Source organism: Amblyomma americanum, chromosome 2 (assembly GCF_052857255.1).
Source record: "Amblyomma americanum isolate KBUSLIRL-KWMA chromosome 2, ASM5285725v1, whole genome shotgun sequence".
In the NCBI taxonomy this organism is placed as follows: domain Eukaryota; kingdom Metazoa; phylum Arthropoda; class Arachnida; order Ixodida; family Ixodidae; genus Amblyomma; species Amblyomma americanum.
Genome location: NC_135498.1, coordinates 81500868 through 81525470, shown reverse-complemented (window position 1 = coordinate 81525470; position 24603 = coordinate 81500868). Strand labels below are relative to the sequence as shown.

Below are 24603 nucleotides of genomic sequence, written 5' to 3'. Positions count from 1 at the left end.
CGCCATCATGCCATCCCACAGGGAACTCAGGGTGGGAGGGGGTAGGAGTCTTATAAATGGAGTTAACTTTTTTTGTGTTGGCCACCAAGGGATGGGACATGGGGGAGGGTCTACGTATATTGCGCATTGTGACCTTTGTACAGTTTTTTTTTGTACCCCCCCCCCCCCCCCCTCCTTTTTGAAGCCCTTAAGAAAAAAAGTTCGAAAATTATGAGAGTAAATACGGTAGTTCATTTTGCTGTCACTGATAGTAAGATGCGACAGTAAACCGGATTTGCTTCACTATCAGATACAGTCCGGCACACACTTCCATCAGCACCTTTCTCTTTTTTTTTTTTGTGCCACAATCTGGTCATCAGTTTGTCACACACAGCAGAATGATCCGTGTACAGTGGAAGCACGTTTCATCCTGTAGCTCACGGCAAAGCACACTTTCCGATTAAATGTCGGTCTCATCAAATGGACCTCACACCACCAAAAAAATAGAGCAAAATATTTATTGAGCATACACTGCTATGGGCCTCCCACAAATGAGGAATACACATCCACAACAATGCAGATCAACCACAGATTATTATCACTTTTGAGTATACTTATATAAACACATATCACGAAACACTAGAGGCTGTTCCTGTGCCTTTTTTTTAACCCTCTTGGCGCTGTGGATGAGTCATTCGCCCACCAGGCTCGCCAGATTTCAACACAAGTGAGTGGGACTCGTCCGTTCTCTCTAGATCGTGCCCTATGCAAAAAATCCATGTTACGCTTGTGCTTTTATTTCGGTGTCCGGGTAGTTTCCTGAGAAAACAAAAGGGAGCCAAGCAACACCACTTCGTGGTTTGGTCCGCTTTGGCACTTCTGTAGCTCTCGTGGTTCCAATCCTTGATGTTTTTCTGGCGGCAATAAAAGGAATCGGTGCTGTTAACAAATTTAGGACACTGTTCAAATGCAAATACAGTAAAACCTCGTTAATTCGAAATCCCGGATAATTCGAAGGTTTTCTTCGGTCCCGTATTTTCCAATGTAAAATTGGCCGGATAATTCGAACAGGCAACTTGCGCCAGCCCGGTTAATTCGAAAATTCGGGGTGCTATGCGGCAATGCCTGATCCATGTTTCGCTGCAAACCTGATGGCCCTACGGAGCCGCGAGGCAAAGCCACATAGCAATGGCGATGATTTATAGGCGAAGCGCCCCAGCCGGAGCACTCTCAGCACAAAAATCGGTCCACAGTGCGGCCGCGGACCGCCGAAACGTGAGACTGCAGAGGAGAAGACATGCTTCACTGCAACGCGGCGGGCATACCAGTTTTTATCACGTGACCTCACCCCCCACTCCATCCCACAGCGTGCTTCACCCTCTCTTCGCACAGCATCAGCGGGAGCACGTGTTCTGTACCGCGACCACTCTTCCCCTGTGCCTCCGACGCTGCAAGTACTGTACGCCGCCACCACCGCCACGCAGGTCTCGCCTACACCATTTCTCTGTGTTGTGCGCGGCGGTGAGGGGTCGGCTACTGTGCCGTTGCTTTTTTTGGGCTGTGCAGAAGTGCTAGTTTTGTGACCGTACCAGCGAACGAAATGCCGAAGTACAAGACTAACGCTGCAGCAGAAGTTCTGCTTGATCCAGAAGCAGGCAAGAACACTTGTTAAAAAACAGAGTTGGCTAAAATGCACGGCGTGCCCCTCTCGACGTTGTGCATAATACTGAGCAACAAGTCGAAAATACTAGAGGCTTACGGCAAGACATATTCTTCAAAGCGGTCACGAGTGCAGGCTCCCACATATCAATATGTGTAATCTGCTCTGCTTCGCTGGCTGCAGAAAGCAAACGCAGCCCACCTTCCCGTCAATGGATTGCTACTGCGGGAGAAGGCCAACGACCTAGCTCTACAACCTGGGCACGAAGAATTCAAGCGCAGTGACGGATGGTTTTGGCGTTTTAAAGAGTGCAATAATTTGACATTTCTCACCGTCTGTGGTGAGAGCGGCAGCACTAACGAGAGTGTTGTTGAGGATTGGAAAAAGCACACTTTGGCGCCACTGCTCAGCGAGTACAGTGCAGACGACGTTTACAACCTTGACAACGCTGCACTTAAAAACACCGCAATCAAGGGTAGAAAGCAGGCCAAGGACAGGATTACTGTGCTGTTCAGAGCGAACATATGCGGTAAACACAAGCTGCCGCTACTGGTTGTCGGGAAGACGGGGAAGCCTCGCTGCTTCAAAAATGCACGGCTACCTCCAAAGGATGAACTCGTCTAAAGGCACAGTAAGAAAGCCTGGGTGACAGGTGCAATATTTGAGGACTACATGCAGCAACTTGACCGCAAGTTCGCGGCCACAGGCAGGAGTGTCCTATTTGTCGTCGACAACTGCCCGGCACATGGAGACATCCCACATCTCCAGGCCATCAGGATGGTATTTTTACCTCCAAACACCACTTCAATCTCACAGCCAATGGACCAAGGCATCATTCACCACACAAGGAAGATTTATCGGCACCACCTGCTCAAGCACATGCTCCTTTGCTATGATAATGGCAAGGAGTACTCCACCAACCTCCTCGGAGCCATATGCCTCATGGCGTACGTTTGGAAACAAGTGGAGCCCACATTGATCAGGCAGCGTTTTGGACACGCTGATTTTTCCAGTGAAAGCACTGTTGATGCCGATACAGACTACCCATGTACGCTTGATGAAGAAGGAGCAGAGTATTGCGACCGCATCAATGCACTCTGCGCAGAGGAGGGAGAGTCCAACGCAGTCGGCTTCGCCGAGTATCTGAACTATGAGAGTGATGAGCAGACAGGCAACTACTCGGGCTTGGAGAGTGAGATTACTGCTGCTGTGAACATGCGTGATGACAGCGACGATAGCGACGACGACACTGACGAGCCTCCCCGAGCACCTGCTATCAGTGAAGTTATCGGATCGCTGAACGTTACCCGCAGTTTTGTTGAGTGCCATGGTGAAAGTTCTGAAACATTTCACCTAGTTGACCAACTCGAGAACATGACCTTCAGCGCCGCAAACTACCGGACGCGGCAAACCAGCACCTCTGATTACTTTCAGTAATTCAAAATATGCCGAATAAAGGTAGTGCGTTCCTGCAATGAATTTTTTTGCCTGAGTCTTATTTCTTGGTGTGTTCGGTCAATTAGAAAACCCACTTAATTCGAAGATTTCTCGCGGTCCCGATGACTTCGAATTAACGAGGTTGTACTGTAACAATGATCTCAACCTCGACGATAGCATCAGCGGACAGTCACAGGCAGAGGACGATGAAGGCATCAACTATGCCTGGCAATGGATGGCACTGAACAAGACAAGCCCTCCGCCAGCATCTTTGCTTGCTGTTCATTCCACACCAACTTTGGCCTTTGCCTGTTTTGTTCCAACTTTACATCAATAAATTTGTCAGAAGGGTTAATTGTGTTCAGAGGAGATATTTAATTTCGCAATCTCAAAAGAAATGTTCTACCAAACTGCAATAAAATAGGTCAGCAAAAGCTGGGAACTTTCAGAACTGTAAACAGTGAGGAAATCATAACAGTTCCTCTTGTCTTGTTGCACGGGGTAACTGAGAACTGCCATGATTCCCGAGATGCCTTCAACTTTTTGATCATTACAGTACTGGTCAATTAGGAATGGAGGAAGATAAAATAAGTTTGCATCACAGCTCACCCTCCTGGAACTGTTTCCGCAGCTGATCCATGTCTTCCTGCATGACTGTTTTCTGGGTGTTCAGCACAGCCACGTACATTTCCAGATCACTTCGGGACGCCTTCTCAGCCTGAAGCCCCTTGCACAAGCTGTTCAACTGCAGCAAAGAAGAACAATATTATAAGACATGCTATTATTTTCTTTCTTTTGGGGGAGGGAGGGGGGGGCTTCCTGGCTCTCAAACATTGGACTACCAACTGTTGTTAACCACCGTATATACTCGTATCATGAACCCACTTTTTTCCCAAAAGAATTGACATCAATTCAGGGGGAGAGTTCTTTACACGGGAAAAGAAGTTTCAACGGATTTTTCTGGAAGAGCCAGAATTTCTTAAGTCCGCTCTCCCACCCACCTGCCTGCTTGTCTGCCCGCTTCTCCGTCATCAACAAACGCAAGCTGCCAGATGCGTTCGTATCGCTGGTGTTTAGCATCGTTCACTTTGAAAGGCGTTCGCTGGATTGCAGCGCAATTTGGCGATAGCCAGCGGCGCTGGCTAATCATGGTGCGATCGCATATGCTGAACACCGGCCCTGAACGTTAGGTGTGCGTTTTTTTAAGAGGCGTTTTTAAAAAGCTCACAGGATCGTTACCGAGTGCGTAATGCGAATGTTTAAGCGTTAGCTCTGGTGAGGGATTAGACATTTTCACTCCACACCTCAAGCTCGCCAAATCGCTTGGGGTCTGAAGGTCCTGCCTGCTTCCTTCATAGCATTTAAGTGTAGAGGATGTTTTGCACTGTTCTGGTTTAAACTGCTACGCTCCTCTCCGATGCTCAAGCACTTGCCGGCTTTCTGAGGCAGCCGTGCACCGTGCAAGCCACCACCGCCTCCAGTGCTTCTGTCAAAGACTCGCAGCTGCCTTGGCACTGCCAATTTCGCAGAGTTCTTTCAAGAACATTTGCCCCAACAAATTTCCAATTGCTGCCTCTTTGGGAACAGTGGTGCAATCGGCAACTTAAAATCTGTTTAGACGTGCTTCGTCTTCGAGCAACAGAGTAAGGCAAGACGTAAATTCTACCATTTGAGCAGCATCTGACCCCACATTTTTAAGTATCAGAAGACACTGCAATTTTTTTTTACTTCCGAGTTATCCTTTGTTCTTAATTACAACCCTTCTTCAAGGAAACTGGCAATGATGACACCACTATTCCAGAAAAGTGCAACAAATGCAGCTTTAGTGAACGTAAGGTGCAAAAACAGAACAAAAAAATTGGAGGACACTTAAGCTTAGTCTTTAAGAGTGGGACACGACAGCGTGCTGCAGCCTTGCCAAGGAGTCCATGGAATGACATTGCCCCTTCCGCACACCGCCTGGCCCCTTTGACAATTTAAGGAAAATAAATGACTCCTGTCTGGCATATCTCTATATCTTGCCGCTAAGGGAATGAAAATGAAATGAAAAGAAATGATGCCTGTTTCGCATATCTCGGTGGACACCTGAAAGGAATATTTCTGATGCACAGTGCCCCCAACTATTACAAACATGAACGAGCTGTACACCCTGTCTGGCCAAGCAGTGCTCTTCAACAAACTGCAACATGCTCTGAAGGCAAGAAGTTGAAGAGACATCCATATATACTGATGTGATAAGAAATCCAGTGTCAGCTATTTCTCTGAGGGGGATGTGGAAGAGATTAGTGTGACCAACTCATCAGTCATGCGACCAACGACAACAAGTCATGTGACCTTGCCAAGTGACAATGCGATATCATACGGGTGACTACCACGAGACCTCAGGTAGCTCTGGTTATAACAGCAGATGTGTGAAAGAGCAAAGCTCCAAAACCTTGTCATCAAGATGCGAGAGGACTTCGGCTGGAGAGCTGCCCCGCACTGCGTCACTCAAGGTTCCAGAGCCGAGACCGTGGACAAGTCCAGTAAAGGCCGCCTCGTACACGTGCAGCTGCTCGTCTGTTGACCGCAGCTTGTCCTTGAGGGCCTTGATCTCCTCTTCCAGGGGCACCACCAGAGACCGCAGCATCTCTGCGTCCTCTTGCGCCTGGTTGGGAACAGGTGCCCTCTTACAAAGACGGCAGTACACCTCGAACAACATGTGGTGCCAAGAGCAGAACACATCCTAATGGGACCCCAAGGACAAAGTGGATTTGGCCTAGACCGATATGTTGTCACTTTTATAATGGTAAAGAGACTACCTTTCACTAAAAACGAATCTCTTTAACAAGCTAGTACTAAAGGAGCAAAAAATGAAACACTTATCACTGCCCTCGGCCACTTCCACAAGTACACGGCAGTGATGTCAGGAGAGATCTTTTGGTGCACAAAACAGAAAACAAGGAAACCAAAGAACTATGTGCCTGATTATTATGCAATTTCTGTATCACTTTTCCTAGTGCACTTTCACTGTATAACGACGCCAAGAACAGAGACTAAGAATGGAAAATTATATGAAGTAAACATACGACGCTCATTGTAATCTCCAACATCGAGAGTGTGAATAGGAGTGGCGAGATAAAAAACACGCCAACTTAAGCTCCAAACTTCTCAGCAAGGAAAGCATCTTCTGCTGCCAAACAAACAAACAGAGTCAAGAAAGTTTTCCGCTATTTTTTTTTGCAAAGAATGAAAAATCAGTGGAGTCATCATCGGGTCCCTTTAATCCCTTTAACGAACAAAACCTAGGAGGTTCAAATACCTATCATAATCTGCTCAGGACGGCGAAATGGGAGTTGCACCACAATACTTTAACCTCACATGAGCGATAAAAATACAGCACAACGGCAATGTCCTCAAGATTGTAAGTCCCGCTGACGGCAAACAAATATAGCTGATGGAAGGCATAGAGTGAAAAAGTGGAACTATTTGCCTGGGGAGTGAAGAAAACAATGAACACTACTAAAAAAATAAAGGTACTCATCACCAAGTTCTTTTCCTCCTGCATCGAATTAAGCTCACAATCGTACTGCTGCACTGGACTTCAAAATGTACTGCCAGAACCAGTTTCTCCCTCGCTGGTTGCTTTCTATGACACATTACTTATCTCGTGGGGAAAAAAAAAAATCACAGGGGACAATGCAGATACTTGCTCTATGGATTCCTAACTCCTGATGAAGAGTTGGCTTACTCAAGAAACATTACTGAAAACATAGCCACAAAAAATTTAGCCACATTTGGGATCAGAGGCAAGATCAGAAGACTCCTACACCAGGTTAAAGAGGGCTTCTGTGCTTACAGCCCACCTGAGTAGCCAACCCACATAGCATTCTCATTCAAAATGCAGAATTGAAAGCTTCACCGAAGATCAAAGCACTGCACATTACTCTCAGGAACAGACAGCGCCCATAAGGTAGCGAACTGATGTAGCTTTTGCGATGCCACTTATAAAGAAAGAACAAACTGCCGCAACTACAGCACAATTCATTTATCATTGATTTCATCTTAAAGGGGCTCTGAATGAGCTCTCAATAAAGTTGCGGTATGCCTGGTATATTAAAGGACACCACCTCACAAATATCCTCCAGCAATATTTTTTTTTAATGTGTTTGTTAGGAGCAGAGTTATCTGTAATCAAAATTTGAATTTCACGGTTTTGACTCCTTTCCCTTTCCTCTCTACGCTTTTCTGCACACAGAATGGTCGGGACTCTAGTCAGCCCCACCCTCTTAACCGATATACACAGGAGAGTGACACGGAGGTAGGCACATGTATGAAAAAGTCACTGGAAAAGGCTCGCCAACTTTTGCACGCGATTGTGGGTTCTTCGCAACGTGTAGAAGTGTATTATTTGGTTCAGGTGTTCACGACACCACAAAGCAGTGATTGCGCGAGTTTGAGTACTCTCCTCAGAATTTGTTTCAGGGCTCCTTTAAACAATGGAAAACCAATAAGCACTGCCAAAAAGCAAAAAGCACAGCAGTCATGAAATGATGTAGCTACTTCACGGAAAAAGATGCTGAAAGCATCAAACGCACTTACGTCCAGCCACAGCTGCAAACATGAAGTGAAAGCATGTAGACTGGATACACCTTTGATCATGTACAGCAATGGCTACACTTTAATCAGCTGGCTTAAAAGCAGTGAATGAAATGGCAGCTAAGTGCCTAACATTCTTGCAGCAACTTAAGCCACAATCAACGCAACCGATGTCACGATCCTTCAGAGCACCACTGCTTCGCCATTCAGCTTGAGACAATTCAGAACACTAAGACTTTTTTAATACACATTATACTAAACTGAATGTATGTGCTTGCGCCAGCAAACCTAAACCTGCACTCGCATGTTGTAACACTTATTCTAAAGCATGTGGCCAGGACGAGGTACAGGCACAAGCCAACAACATATTACTAACAATTGTAGTATAAGCCAAATAGCGGCACAATGAGAGGCTTCAAATTTGAACTAATAGCAGCTCAGGAAGTCGCAGCAAAGAAACATGGGATGCAGCAACCTCTGGCACACAATGCCTGGAACGCAGTTCAACGACAAGGAGAAGGCCGCTCAACTATGATTTGCCTCCCGCTCTGTCGGTTCAGCCAAAAGATCCCTCTCCCCCCCAAAAAAAAGACAAAAGCAGTTGGGAAAAGTTGCTCACCTTACGCATGCTCTCCTCGAGGTTCTCAACGGAGTTGTCGCTGGAAGAGGAAAAGGGGTTAGGACTGAGATTGCCCACTTTCTGCTTTAGGGACTTGGTGACCACCGCCAGCACGCCTTCCCTTCATTGGGAGATGGTAGTGGGGGAAGAAGGAATACAAGGTCGGGAGAGAAGGATGACGGAAAGGAAGTGCAGCCAGAGAAAGAACGAGCAAGGCACACACCCACAGGGGAAGGCGGGAGAAGCCCCAGGGAAGGGGGGAAGGAGAGACCGGATGTGTGGGTGAAGGGAAGAGTGAGAACAAGAGAAGAAAAAGGAAAGAGGAAAAAAATACGGTCAGTAGCAGACCTCTCCAACCTCTTCGGCATTCAAAAGGCACACACACACAAACCCAAACACGTCCACACATGTTGACAAGGACGAAACATGTGCCAGCCTACCCACATGCAGAAGACGGGATGTCAACAGGCTTTCTTTGTTTCCAGGCCACAGACATTGAAGGGGGCACCACAGAGAGGGAGGAGTTATCGAAGAATCACTGAACACATTATTACAATATGTCATTAGGTGGGCAGTAAGAAATTTTAGTTTTCTTTACGGTGTTATAATGCATGAGAGGAAGTCTTACTGCAAGTATTTTATTGATGGAAAAAAAGCTAACAGAACTAATGATTAAAGAAAAAAATCTGACCTTTACAGGTTAGGCGCGCAGCCTTGAATGGAAACATAGATTGTAAAACATTAACAAAATTCTGAGTGCCCAAATCAACATCTGGGATTATAAGGAATTCCGCCACAGAGGACTGAAGACTTCGGCCATTTTGGGGGAAACAAATTTGAACCAAACCAAAACACGCCAACATAGGTAAGAATGAGTTTTGAATTTCAAGGTTCTCCAAGCCCATGACCTCACACTCAACAGTACAATGCTGCAGTTCCCGAATCAGTCAGCTACACAATTTGCCCTTGTGCTCGCAGGCACTGCAATGCAGCTATATGTTCTAGGAAGCATGCCTACCCAGCGAAGAGAAAAGCAGTGTTCTTTTTTAACACTGGTCATCTACACGTTTTATTGTTTGTTGGTATGCCACATTCCTACACAAGGTCAGCCAACTCTACTGATAGCAACCAGCCACTTTGTATCCAACAGACGCCTCTTCAAGAAAATCCCCTACCGCAATAAGTTTGTAATGCCTGTGTATTATCAGATGAGAAACTTTTTTCGTAATAACATGCAAGATGACCTAAAGTGAGGCTGCACAGATTTTGGCACAAGAAAGATAACTGAACAGTGCACTACAAACTTATAAAACCGATCTAATATTCGCAATAATTATAGTCACAACGGCAGCAAGAATGCATAAAATATGGCCTAGACTTTGTATTTGTAGAGGCAAGCAAAGGTGAGAAGACCTAGCAAATGAAACTGCTGAAGATTATCAAGCCGAGATGCAGGAAGCAAGAAGAATAAAGAACCATTATTCATCCAACATATGGCTCTTATCCGACACCACTACTACACATATAAACGAACTGCTTTAAAGACATATATGCATACATATGCAGCTAAAACACAACATACGAGTTGCAAAGCTCATCAAGCACACTGTCTTGATGGTCAATGGTCAAAGATTCTTCGACAATAGTCAAATATATATATATACATATATATACATATACACATATACATATACATATATATACACATATACATATACATATATATACACATATACATATACATATATATACACATATACATATATATACACATATACATATATATACACATATACATATATATACACATATACATATATATACACATATACATATATATACACATATACATATACATATATATATACACATATACATATACATATATATACACATATACATATACATATATATACATATACACATATACATACATATACATATACATACATATACATATACATATATATATATACATATACATATATACATATACATATACATATATACATATACATATACATATATATATATATATAGAGAGAGAGAGAGCTGGTAGCTAATGCAACTGAGCCTCAAAATGAGCTTAGGATAGACAAGATTAGTGAAATTTACTCAGACCACTCAATAACCACAAGCAAACACCACATCATTTCTCTTCCAGTCAACAATGCTACCTTCCCAGACCATTCCAATATGACAAGAGCACGCAGTTAGTAAGCTCTAGTGATTACAAAGTTTGACAGCTCCTTGTGTCGACAAAGAACTGATTACCTGCTGGAGGCCGCTTGAAAGCTTCAGGAGCAAGCAAGAGCAAGGCAACAGCCAGGTCTGGCAATTCTGAGTGCCGCTGTTGTAGATGCAACGAAGCAATGTATTTCTCAAAGATGACTGCTTCTGGCTACAATTTTGCTTTTACAAAGTGCAACATCCTGTGCAGAAGCCAACTGCCACAAATTGTTTGCTGATGCCATCCGCTAGTGCTGAAGCATTCTGCCGAGTGCTATATGCCAGACATTCAGCTAAACCAAGCCATACTACTATTTCTGCAAAAAGAAAGGCACTAAGGTGCTTCTCTACGTCCTGGTGCGTAAAATGAGCTGCAACAGTAGTAAGAGCCCCAGCCTCACTGGTGTTAAGACAATACGATTCATTATGAAGCTTAACAGAAATCCAACTGTGTGACCATATAGAAAAAACGAAGCTCGCAGTGATCTATTTATCAAACTGCCACTGCAATTAGCAGCTTTGTGACACAGGAATTCCAGTTACGGGATGTTTGCCCGCTCCCAAATTTCTTTTGCGATGTCTCACTCTACCGCTAAAGCCGATCAGTGGGTGCTGCATACAATATACCTCCGAGAATTATTGTTCTAATACAAGCAGTATTCACTCAAGTCTCAGCCCCACCTATTTTATTGCTCTGGTGCCACTGAGTGGGTTAGAACTACTCTAAAAGCAGCCACGCTGCTGGACCTTGTTGGTGCAAACAGAACATGCCTTGATGTGCAGTCTCTGCAAACTGTGCATACTGCGCTACGATTCACAGCGGTAGCAATTCTGAGACAAAGAATAGGAAGATAAAAAGCAGTGAGCAGAACAGAAAAAGGAAGTGCAATTCTCCAACGGCAGCTGCAGCAATGGCCCCAACTGTGCCAATGCGCTCGCAAAGGTTGGCGACATGTAGATGCCTCTTGCATGGCTCCAGGTTAGTCACAGAAAAAAGGCAGCTCTGAGAGATGACAGTCTTTTGCAGAGAGCTCACCTGTCCTGGGCCTGCTGTGCCTTAAGCTCATGCAGCTCCTGCTCAAGCCTCTCAGCATGCTTCTTGTAGCGCACCAGCTCCTTCTCGTAGCGGCCGGAGCTGCGCAAGGCCTCCTCAGTGTTCTCCTTGAGGATGTGTTGCAGGGAGGCCATCTCCTCATGGTGCCTGCGCCGCTCAGACTCGAGCTCGTTCTCTTGCTCACACTGGGTAACCAGTAGCAGTGAGCGTGCCTCATCTAGCTCCCCTTGCAGAGCTCGAACCTCCTCCATCAGGGCCTCTCGCTGCTGTCGCTCTCCCTCGAGTTCCACTGCAGATAACAGAGCATGGCAGCACGAAAAGCCACTCGTCACACACATCCCTTTAAATTTCGGATAGAAGAATGTGAATGATCTTCAAACATTTTGGGATGGCCTGGCTTTTAAAAGTTTCAGTTTCAAAACAAGACATCAAGACAGTACGAACTGCCATCCCCATGTCTAACAAGCAATGTGGCCTATCACGTCAGCTGGCGCTCCGTTGAGTTTACGAGTGGCAAATAAAAAGCAGGAATTGATGATGATGATGAATTTTTATGGCGCAAGGGCAGCTTTGGCCAAAGAGCACCACGGCAAAAGGTAGTTTTCATTGCACAAGGAGGGGTCAAAGACTTAATTCTTAAGCATTTCACCCTAAAGAAGCCGAGCACCAGGCAGGGGAAAGCTTGTGCCCATTGTATCACCGGTGGGTACACAGCGGCACTGGGGACTAGGCCACCACTGCGGTTGTGAGGTGCACAAAAGATCCTCGGAGGATTTGACAACACGGTGCGTCGACGGTGGTGCGTCAGACCGCGGAGCACCGCGCGTGCCAGCCCAGCGTTGTGCGTGTGCAAAGGGTGTGTGCAAGGCGATGGCGACGAAGAGCATAGCGAGCACGAGGAGCGGAGAGCTGTCGTGTCAGAAAACAGAGGTGTAAAGAAAGACAGTGCAGCGAAGATCGGGTCATTCAAGCATAGAGGTGGCAGCCGTCGGACGTTGGGTCCGTGCTGCCGTGACCTCCCTTGGATCACCGAAGCAAGCCTCCTGCGTTCCTTGCCAGCGTGGAGGTGGCAGCCGATAAACTGAGGGTCCGTGCTACCGGAAAGCACTCTTGGATAGCCTGCTATAAGCCTCCGGTGTTTCGCGATGCCATCGACGGGACCTGGCTACGTTTTTCCTGCTGCTGCCAAGTTTTTCGGGCTGTTGACGGGAGACAACCGGAGTCTTCGTGCAGTCCTCTCCGCTCCTAATACCACCTGGCTCCCTTTCGACTCCTCCCACTACAACCACCCGCATCAGCCCTGTCTGCAAGGCATCCCTGCTTCACCTGGGACGCTCAGTACCTGGTGAACTCTCCTTTATTTCTGCAGTGTTGCACTCATGTTGAGAGTATGTTCCTTGTTTTCCTTTCCCCTCCGTGCCACTTTTCTTTTTTGCACTTTTGTCATGGAAACTAGCAAGAAAGCAGCTCCCCAGTTCTAGGATAAAAGTAGAAAGACTTAAAGGGGCACCTTCACATTTTTTTCACCCATGATTATTCTAGTTTAAAGGACTTCACATGCATTTCAGACACCAGTGAAAAAAAAAAATAAAAAGGTTACTGAAATCTAAGAATGCAAGCAGAAGGTATTCCACTCATAAATTCAAAATCAACAGAGAGTTACAATAGTCGGTAATGCGAAATTTGAGCACAACTCTTCACATGTTTTCACGCCACATGCCACACCTGGCAGGTGGCGTTACACTGCTAGCCACCCTCTAGGACTTTCTGGTTGTCCTTTCCTTCGCTCTAGCAGTGACAGGTGGAGTTTTGCTTCACTACTACCTGCCAATACGCCACCTCTCACACGCCACCCGTCCGGCGGCGTAATGTTACGCTGACAACTACAACCGCTATGAATGCAGAATGCAGTAGCAGGCACCTAAGAGCTGCGCTCCAAAAGAACAGGCAAGATCACATTTCACTCTAATAGTGGCGAGGTTGGGTGCTACCAAATAGAACAGCACCTTCCCCCCTCATAGATGCGACGAAACAGAAAGCGCAAGTCAAGGCTATAAAAAGGCTGATCTTAGTTTCTCACTTGCACAGTCATGTGCACAGATTATTGTGTAAAGTGCCTCTGTAGGACTCACCTTCTTTCTGCAAGAAGAGTTCTTTAAACTTTGCCCTTTTTTGCCCAAATTCTGTCTCCATGTTCTCCTTCTCCTTGCGCAGCTGTACGAGCAATGGCCCTTCTTCCGCATCTGGGGAAAGAAAACAAAAAGATACTCTGCAATGCCAAATCTGCAACAATGAAAGCACAATCATGTAAATTAACCATGGAAACGTTGATACGTATGAAAAGAAAATGCCACTGAAAAGAAGCAAAAAGCAATATGTGCACAAGAAAAGCAGATATACAAATGTTAACTTTGACAAAAATGTAAAAATTTACGTTTGAAGGGGCATAGACACCTCAATTTAGTTGCTTGCTTTCTTTCTTTCAAATGATGCATTAGACATTAGATGGTTCACTGCATGGTATTCAACGAAGTGATGGCTGTGATGCGTTGAGAGTGATTAGGCTACGTGAGGCACGAAAAGAACTGCAGTTAATCGCCGATACAATGCTTGCCATCATTCCAGCTTGAGAAGCAGGCTCGCCTAAATGTTCTAGTGAATTATAAATAAGCATCAGCGATTATATTGCAGTTTCTTTAATGCCCCACTTGACTTGCATGTCACATCTTGCATGTCACAACCACCGCTTGGCTGATGAAATGAATGATGATGATTTAGCAGTCGTAGGCAAATACCACGTGGTGAACTATGTATTCCAATGTCTCTGATGCATCACTTGAAAGAAGAAAACATGGCACTCAAATTGGGTGTGCAAGGTCCTGCAAAATGTCCCAAAGCTGTAAGAGTTCTATAAGGGATGCCTTGGTGGTGGGTTCCGGACTAATTCTGACCACCTGCAGCTTTTTTAATTAGCACTAAGATCACACAGCACATGGGCATTTTTGTATCTAGCCTCCATCGAAATGCAGCCATTGCAACCAGGATTCAATCCTGCAACTATGAGCTTCGATACAGGGTTCCTTATGCACTATCGTGCTCAATATGAGTAGCAACAGCATGCAGCGGCAGGCGGTCAGTTCTTGAAGCAGTGCTTGCACTTAGTTTCTTAGGAAAGTTTCTGCACTTAGCTGTTGATGCAAAAACAATGTACACTGAATGTTTGGCTGCAATATTTCACTGCAAGATGGAATCCTCAGCTGGATCGCTCCACATGCATTGCAAGCCATACTGAATGCAGTAGTACATGTACAACATAGAAGCAAGGGCCCATCATTTTCTAGTACCATATGCTCAAAATTCAAGGTTCAACACCAGCCATTAATAATTTTTATGTTCACATTCACTGAATAAGGAATAAATTATGCAGCAGGCACAAACAAGTGCTAAGTTAAGAAAATTTTTTCGCAAGTAATACTTACAAGCAATGCAGAACAGCGCAAAAATGTGTCTGGACACTTGTCACACGCATTTTTTCAGAAATCCCTTTTTTTTTTTTTCCTTTTCCATCAATAAACATCTACATTCAAAGCATACCCAAATCTGCTCCTGTAATTGACACAATGTGTACTAGGATTTATAGGGATGATGATGAATTTTTACGGCGCAAGGGCATCTGAGGCTAAAGAGCACCATGGCACAAGGTATTTTCAATTTCTCAAGGTAAGTCAAAGACCCATTTTCCAAGCATTTGACCCTAAATAAGCCGAGCACCAGACCGGGGTAAAGCTTGTACCCATTGTATCACCGGTGGGTACCCGGCAGCACTGTGGATCGAACCCCGCACCTCCCGCATGCGAGGCGGATGCTCAACCACTCGGCCACCGCTGCGGTCCGGATTTATAAGGAGAGAATATCATTCATAACTATTGTTTTCTAGGCTCATTTTATCACAATGGCAACTGACGCCACTCTAAGGAAACCTGCATTAACACAGCACCATGAACAGTACACTGCGTGCAAATAAGACTATTAGGTATGCCTACATATATTCAATACAGTACCTTAGTATATTGATACGCACCAGCTACTGTAAACACCAATTCTGACATTAACATTTGTAAGCAGTAACACAAGCTGACATATATATACATTTACCCGTATCTTCTGTTGATTTTGAAGTACCTTAGTAAATTGATATGCACCAGCTTGCTTTGTTTTCACAACTACTGTAAACACCAATTCTGACATTAACATTTGTAAGCAGTAGCACAAGCTGAGGTATATATATATATATATTTATCCGTATCTTGTTGATTTTGAGCCTTGTCATGAACATTTATAAGCAAAGGAAACTATTTGTTACATATCTTCATTCAGTAGCCTCAGTGGCACATTGTTACAAACACCACAATGCTGGAGGCGAAAAGACTTTCCCATGCTCTGGGATGTCAGTGCAGGTTGAAAATCCCCATGTGGTCGAAATTATTCTGGAGCCCTCCCCTACAGCCCCCCACCTCTTCTATCAGTCCCACCTTCCTCCCTTTCCTCAGGGGGGCGGTTCAGGTGTCCACCAAGATGCAAGACAATTACTGCCCCATTTCCTTTCCTCAAAAACTAATTTTTGACAATGCTGCCTGTTTGACTTTTTTTTTTCTTGCTGCCATAGAGCACACTGGGGACAACCATCTCGAAAAGCTTGAATGTTTAAGAGAAATCGCACTAAACCTAAATGCCATACAACTTGAGACTTCCCTCAGATATATGTCGTAATGAACCGTTCATGTCCCTAACATTTTCTGCTCAATGCAGTACAACTTGTTCAGAGAGTAATCATGAAGTACCTACAATGGACACTCATTAATTTGAACTCACTTAATTCAAACTGATGGCCTTGGTCGCGTCAACATCAAGTGTATTTAAAAAGGCTACGCTTAATCCAAACACTACATAATTAATAAGAATATTCAGTTCCGTTTCAAATTATTGAGATTTGGTTCTTGGTATGTTTTATTTTCACCTAAATTTCAATGGCAGTGCTAATAAACAATTTTACTGACACCGCCTGACCCGACAAAACAACGACACAGAAACATGAACAATGTAATGGCAGGTCATACACCATTTTCGGCTAATGCAGCAATGATGGCAGAAATCAAAGTTCTGCAATCTAACTTCCAAACTTTATAACCAAACATGCCATGGCAGAACGTGTACCAAAAGCCACTAATTTAGTGCCATACTATTTCCGCCAGTCAAGTACCACCACAGTACACAATAACCAGGTCCCCTTTAAACCAAACACTGCAATCAATTAGAACAGTCGTACATTCCTGGTGCATGAAATAGTTTTCACAAAGACAGCCACAGTCTGACATGCAGCAGCAATGCATGTCACTTTGTTAACTGTATTCAGCAGAAAAATTACATCTTCATAACAGTGATTGCAAGGAAACACCGCTGCATATTTTGCCCTCAAACAGAAAGCTCAGTGCACTTTAAACGGCCTGTTCACTAATCAGGCTCTTGCCAAGCCTTTGTTTAAATAGTGACATTTCACGTATACCCTGTTTGCCAGAACCTGCAAGTAGCAAAGCAAAATAAGATACAAATGGCTACCTAATACACAATTTGCAAGAGCTGAAAATGCTACATTGCTGTAGTTTATCATTATACTCTAAAACACTCCGTATTGTATGCAGTGTCACTAGGGTTATCCCAAAAGGCAATACCAGAGTCGCTGGCAATACTATCAAATCCTATTGGCTTATTCTACAGAACCGGCATCATTACCGACTCCAGTAACTGCACATAGCTGTCTGTTCTGCAGTGTCATTCAAAAGTTCCATAAGTGCTCTTGTACCTCTGTTTCCTATTCCGTGCTACTGTTCTGACTACACTATTGATCTGCTTGATGAATCTGGGCAATAGCCTACAAAGCAGGTGTTTGCTACATTTTGTCCAATGCATTACTGTTTTCTTCCTAGGTGGCAGAACCTTAAACACACCAGAGTAAATTTATTATGTTAAAAAGAGCAGTTTTCCAGAGCCCTTGCTCTTGAGCTTCGGGAAATTTACAGTGTACAGTCTGCACACGTGTCAAGAGCAGTGGGGTGGTGTGTTGTGGAGCAAAGAAAGTGAAGTCTTGACAAAGCTGCTCTATAAATGATATAGTGCAAATTCCAGGGCAAATTGTATGTGTATGCTGCTTCACACCAGCGCAAGGCAGCGTGCGAGCGCTCTAGACAGCCGTGTTGATGACTGTACAATGGAGCACACATTCAAGAACAGATATTTTAGTATGCTAAGTCTCATTAAGTTATTGCACTCTTCCACTTGTCAGCAAAGTGAGAGTGTGACACAGTACCTTTGAATGCACCAAACATGCACAAAATACGTTTTCAAGGCATAATTTACGTACAGCATTCTGCTGGACAAAGCTCGAATGTATCTTTATACACACACTAATGCTTACGTCGTCTGTGAACTGTGAAACAAATCCATGGCAGAGCAATACTGTTTGAAAGCCAGATTCCACTCAAAAAAAAAAAAAACGCGCATGTTTTCGTCGCAGCTGGCAAGCATGTCGCAGGTGCTATGAAAAATGCAAGCTTCCGAGACGAGAATACAGAAACGCTGAAACACTGCTCCCTGCGGTAAACGCTCAGCGAAGGCTCCAAATGTTGTTGCATGTCGAGGCTTCAGCTTCTGGCGGCATATTGTTACGCGACAAATACCCAAACATTACCGAAAACGCCACGGCGGCGGACAATGGTGCACAATTACAGAGAAGAAAAAAGCGGAACGTCAATGACATGTCAGAAGATCCTTTTAGCAACAATGCCACGACCGCTTCTCAGAAATGGCTTTTCTTCCCTGCACGACTAGCAGAGAAGAGAAAAACATAAAAGCAGCTCATGTGACGTGCCAACGCCCAAAGCTTCTCCGGTTTGCACCAGTGCAGAGCATTTCATTCGTGTGATCTCGATCAGCTGCTGATCATTTTCATTGCATTAGCACCTGGTATCAACACTCTCGTACCGCGTAGCACTAATAAATGAAACACGCCCAGTCAGCGCGGTTGACAGAGATTGTTCAGCCTCGCCACAAATGCCCCACCGATTCCTAGACCGCGCTACATTCGCATGTTGCAGTAAATTTCGTCCGTCTCGAGTCTGGGGCAAATCATGCACGGCTGCTAGTCGTCAACAAAATGCCGTTTAAGCCTAAGGCTCTCGGGAAAAGACCTCTTCGCGGGCAGATAGGTGACTCACTTTCAGCGTCTCCGTTCTCAGATTGATGGTCCATGCTTTTATCGTCCATGGTGGTACAGTTGTGTCACGGGAATGCGATTACTTCACTGCACAAAATTTCGGAACCTCATCATCTCGAGATGCTCATTCCGCACAGCGGAAGTCCTGAATGGGCGACAGAAGAAAAAAAAGTGAGCATATATACCCCTCGCCTCGGTCTGAGCAAATCGCAACGCTCTCACCGCCATCTGGCCGCCAAGGCTCAGTTCCGGTCAGCTGAGCTAACTGATAGATTCGTCCCGCTTGCTAAGCAGCTCGTGAAACTAGCCGCACATTTGCTATCTAGTTTATTTTACATGACGCGTGCAATCTCAACTAATGTTTCAGAATAGTAGTATGTTGGCGAAGTTGTTGATTTCGGTTTCAGTTTAGACGCGGTGCGCGTCGACAGAAGCGAATGATAATAATAATAATAATAATAATAATAATAATAATAATAATAATAATAATAATAATAATAATAATAATAATAATAATAATAATAATAATAATAATAATAATAATAATAATAATAATAATAATAATAATAATAATTGTTTTGGGGGGAAAGGAAATGGCGCAGTATCTGTCTCATATATCGTTAGATATAAATTTGAATATGCTTTTACGGACGAACACACAAAAGAAGCTCTGTGATATTATGGATGCAAATGGCTTTTGGAATGCCATTTCAGAGCCCACTCGTGTCACTCCAGATAGTTCCTCATTACTAGATATGTTTACCACAAATATTAATACAGATTTAACGACTGCAAATACTGTATGCACTGGCCTCAGTGACCACTTTGGAATCGTAATGTCGGTTCGAAAATCTTATGTCGTAGCTAATAAAACCAGAAAAACAAAATTCTTACGAGAAATTACCCCTGCTATTCCTGAAAAACAGCGCGAACTTGAACACGGACAGAAGGAAGACAACAGACGGGCGCTGACTGTAATTACAACTGAAATTTTATTGCTGGGAGCAGGGAAATAAATAGGTGCTACATTGGCATTCCGTCTGTTGTCTTCCTTCTGTCCGTGTTCAAGTTCGCGCTGTTTTTCAGGAATATGTCGTACCAACTCACCCAAGCATCTGTTTTACCCCTGCTACACTTGATTCGTTTCGTATTTCCGTTAGTAAGCAGGACTGGAACCCTGTCTACGCAACTCAAGATAGTGACACAGCATACTGCAAATTCATTGACCTCTTCAAAGCACTGTACGATACATATTTTCCATTACGTTCAAGAAGAAAACCGAAAAATGCTCGGAAGCCTTGGCTAACGCGGGAATTACTAGATTCGATTAAACATAAAAATGGCCTCTATGCAAAGTTTGTAAAAGACAAAGATACGCATGCCTTTTGCGAATTTAAAGCGTACCGAAATAAGCTTACGTCTAGACTACGTGCGGCAAAGAACGCCTATTTTGCAGATATATTTTCTGATGAGAGCATAAAACGTTCTGATGTACTCTGGCGAAAACTGAACTCACTAATGCATTCTGGCACTCAAGGAGTTATACCTGATACACTTATACATTAAGGGAAACGGCTAAATGGCAGCCAATTAGCTGACGCCTTAAATAGTTTTTTCGTACAGCAGGCCGATCACAGTGATTACTCCGGTGCAAACAATACATCCCATGCTGAACGCTTCCTCTGTCAGACTACTACATGCCATTCACTGTTCTTTTCTCCGACGGACTGCACAGAAGTATGCCTTTGTATCAATTCCATCAAAAATAGTAAATCCGAGGATGTATGTGGTATGCAGGTACTTCCTGTGAAGCACGTTCTTGACGTAATTTGTCCAGTCATTACTTTTATATATAACTTGATTTTGTCCACGGGCGTATTTCCCCAAGCAATCAGCCTGCACGTGTGGTTCCTATATTTAAATCTGGAGATCGCAGTCTTTTCGTCAACTATCGCCCAATCTCGATACTACCAGTATTTTCTAAAGGTATGGAAAAAATACTACACACCAAAATTGTATCGTTTTTATCGCGTAATAATCTTCTGCTCGATTATCAACATGGTTTCAGGAAGCATCGATCAACAGAAACAGCACTTTTAACGCAAAAAGAATTTATCATTGAAGCATTCACCAAAAAACGTATGGTACTGGGCATCCATGTCGATTTTTCAAAGGCATTCGATCTTGTCAATCACACTATCCTTCTTTCGAAATTGCACAGATACGGCGTTCGTGGAACACCAGATGCGCTTCTTACATCATACCTTAGCAACAGGACACCAAATAAATAATATTAACTCTTCTTTGCAATCCGTTCATGCCGGCGTGCCACAGGGAAGCATACTCGGACCGCTACTCTTCATTATTTATATTAATGATATGGTGCACTGCACTCAGGACGTAAAGTTTAATTCCTATGCGGACGACAGCACCATTTTCGTTACCGGAAGTACGCAAGCAGATGTAAAGGAGCGAGCAAATATGGCGCTTCTGGACTTGGACTCTTGGGTCAAAGAAAACAACTTAAAAATAAACACAGGCAAAACAAAAGCAGTCCTATACATTCCAAAAGGGAAGGAATTACCAGATATCTTGAGCGTACGATTAGGAACAGAAAAAGTTGAAATTGTGAACTCTGTGAAAGTACTCGGAGTGGTCTTTTCAAGGCACCTTACATGGAACGACCACATAGATTACTTGCATTCAAAAGTTACATCAGCAGTTGGCGCCGTCGCCCGAACAAGATACTTGCGGCCTTCTAAAATAAAACTCTTGTTATATAACGCGCTTGTGCTACCGCTTCAGTACTGCAGCTTAGTCTGGCGCACCATAGGGGTAACCAACTTATCCAAATTACAGTTGTTGCAGAAAAGAGCATTACGGTATGTTAATTGCGGGTGTGTCTTACCGTCATCCAACCAAAGAGCTTTTCTTGAAGTATAATGTCCTCTCTGTGTTCTCCTTTTTTGATTACAAGATAATCGTAGCTTATAAATATTTCATAAAATCTAATGTAAGTATTGTCGTAAACCTTGCAGAATTAAAAGAAAATATCCGAGACCGACAAACCCGACACAAAGAAAAATATCTTGTTTCAGTGCCTCGCACGTATTCATACACTCAATCATTATGCTACACTGTACCATAACTACTGAATAAGTTGCATGCAACTGGATTCGATCCAGTATATGAGTCTAATCGCCGAATTTCTCTTTTTTGCCGTGAAAAACTGTTGTGAACCTAGTGTTGCTTTGTATCTAGAATGTTATCTTGATGTATTCTAATTTTAAGACTGTGTTTTTAGGATGTGTCTAATTTTCTGTTTTTGTGCTTTACTGTGTGTCTTATTTTCATACGGACAAAAGTAATAATATGAAACTCTTCGATGTATAAAATAATGCAAACTGATCTTTCTCCCAGCTGTTGCTCTGCCAATTATTGTGGGGGGCCAAGGCCTTGTCAAGCTGTCTTTCACAGCTTTTAGTCCTGGCCCCTTTCTTTTCGACGAAAAGAAAAATAAACTTGACTTGACTTGGCTTAACCCGAAGAGCCAAGTTCTACTTTACCAATTATTATTACTAGAGCTACGGAAGCCATAACAATCAGTTGTAGCGGAATATCGTGCGTGGTTGACAAAATGAAGAATCCCTCGGCCAGTGGCATAGATAATAACTTCAAGGTTTTGAAAAACATTGAACTAGCCTGTTCAGATTTTCTCTGCTCTTTTTTTCTCGCAGTCACTCTCCGAAGGAACCTTACCTGACGATTGGAAAGTGGGGAAGGTCGTTCCAATCCATAAAACAGGTGCTGCCGATTCACCTCTTAATTATCGCCCCATCTCATTAACAAGTGTTCCCTGCAAACTCATCGAACATGTCATTTACTCTGAAGTCATGCAATTTTTAGATTCCAATAACTTCTTCCATCCATCCCAGCACGGATTCAGCAAAAACTTTTCACGCTAAATTCAACTAGCCATATATTTCTTCACGACCTCTACACCAACCTTGAAATTAACCTGCAAACTGACGCCATTTTCCTAGATTACGCAAAGGCATTCGACAAAGTACCTCATCATCGCTTGCTTTCTTAAACTCACACAGTTGAACCTGCATCCAGACAGCATCGCGGGGATTTCTAAATTCCTCATGCATCGCTCTCACAACCAGTCTTCATTAATAACCAGTCCTCTGACCCGCTTCCAGTCACCCCTGGAGTCCCGCAGGGCTCCGTCCTGGGTTCCTTAAATTGTTATTCCTCGTGTACATTAAAGAGCTCCCCCAGCACGTATCCTGTCAAATCAGCCACTTCGCCGATGATTGCGTAACTTGCCGTTCAGTAACTAACCCTTCTAAACTAGAATCCTTACACGCAGACAAAAACCACGTGCAAGATTGGTGTTTTCAGTGGCTTATGACACTAAACATTAACAAATGTAAGTACATGTCTTTTCATCGCCGTCGCACACCTTTTGTTTTCCAATTACAAAATTTCTAACTCCCCAGTTGACCTCGTCCAGTCATATAAATACTTAGGTGTCACAATTTCTCATGACGTATCCTGGCGTTTTTATGTAACTATACCTAATATATTCGGCTAACAAAACACTAGGCTTCTTAAAGTGTCATCTGCGGGACGCCCCGCAACATGTCAAACTACAAGCATACATGCACCTCACTTAGAATCAAACTGGAATACGTATCGGCCATCTGGAGCCCTCGTCAAGCATATATATTAAGGCGATAGCCTCTAATGGCTCATACTCGCGGTGACCGTCCGTCCGCTGCATCGCCCCCTAGGTCACGTGGCCTTGTGATGTCACGTGATCTTAAGGTCATGTGACCTTTAGATTACTGAAAGATCTATAATTTGGGTCTAAAAATTGCTCAAAAGCGAGAAGTTTCAGTTCCAGTTCGAAAAACTTTTATTTCCATCAGAAATGGAGGCCCTCTACTCCCTAACCCTGGCGCGCAGGCCTAACAGAAAACGTGGATGATGACGTCATTAAGCAGTGTGATCCGCCTCCAAGCAACAACTGCCCACGCGCTGCGCATGCGCAGCGTGACGTCACCGCTTCCTCTGCAACGCTCGCGCCAGCTGCTCTTCTCCTCTGTCAAATGAATTCAAGAGCGGCAAATTCAAATCAGTGCAATGAGTCGAAAACGGGTTTCGCCTTCACGCAGTTAAGAGATATATAACTAAGTGCATCCAACGAATTTTTTTTTTAACAAACGCCCTCGAGGCTGTACAAAACAGGGCAACCAGATTCATTCATTCACTCATACTCCTACGACATTAGCATATTGTCCCTAAAATATCAGTCCGGTTTGTCTAATCTATCTACTCGCCGTCGCATCGCCAGCCTTGCCCTGTTTCACAAGCAGTCTTATGTGACACCACCACGACAGGAGCCACACATCTGCGCACTCCCACCACGCAGATCATCTAGCATCGGCCATCTGCTTCAAGTTTTACGTCCAGAAGAGCGTGTTGTCGGGCAAGTTGGCTTTGCATGATATGGAAGAAGTTAGCGCAAAACTTAGACAGAGACCGAGAAGAAACACACCAGACGACAGACGAGCGCTACTACCAACTATTTATTGGGGCGTAACACCCGGAATATATAGCCGAGCGTGCAGACAGTTGGAGGCACACACGTCATACACCCACGTTGTGACAAGGTGAAAGCATATTCAGAAACGCACATTCAGAAGAATACGTCCACGTGCCCATACCACTCTTTTTACCAATTCATTTTTTTCTACGAGCATCACTGG

General features: G+C 44.1%; 1 protein-coding gene across 5 annotated transcripts in view; it reads right to left on the bottom strand.

Moving 5' to 3' along the window:
* The window catches only part of LOC144121524 (rab GTPase-binding effector protein 1-like), a 48867-nt gene extending 29807 nt beyond the window's left edge, over positions 1-19060 (bottom strand). For 3 of the 5 annotated variants that reach the window (XM_077654769.1, XM_077654771.1, XM_077654773.1), the window contains exons 1-6: positions 18828-19060; positions 13689-13799; positions 11539-11845; positions 8274-8394; positions 5511-5723; positions 3686-3821 (exon numbers count right to left, since the gene is read on the bottom strand). In XM_077654769.1, coding sequence (XP_077510895.1) covers positions 3686-3821; positions 5511-5723; positions 8274-8394; positions 11539-11845; positions 13689-13799; positions 18828-18876 — 937 coding nt within the window. In that variant the 5' untranslated portion in view covers positions 18877-19060. The remainder of the gene's footprint in view (positions 1-3685; positions 3822-5510; positions 5724-8273; positions 8395-11538; positions 11846-13688; positions 13800-18827) is intronic. The other 2 variants (XM_077654770.1, XM_077654772.1) reach the window with 1 other exon arrangement.
* Positions 19061-24603: the final 5543 nt, after the last annotated feature.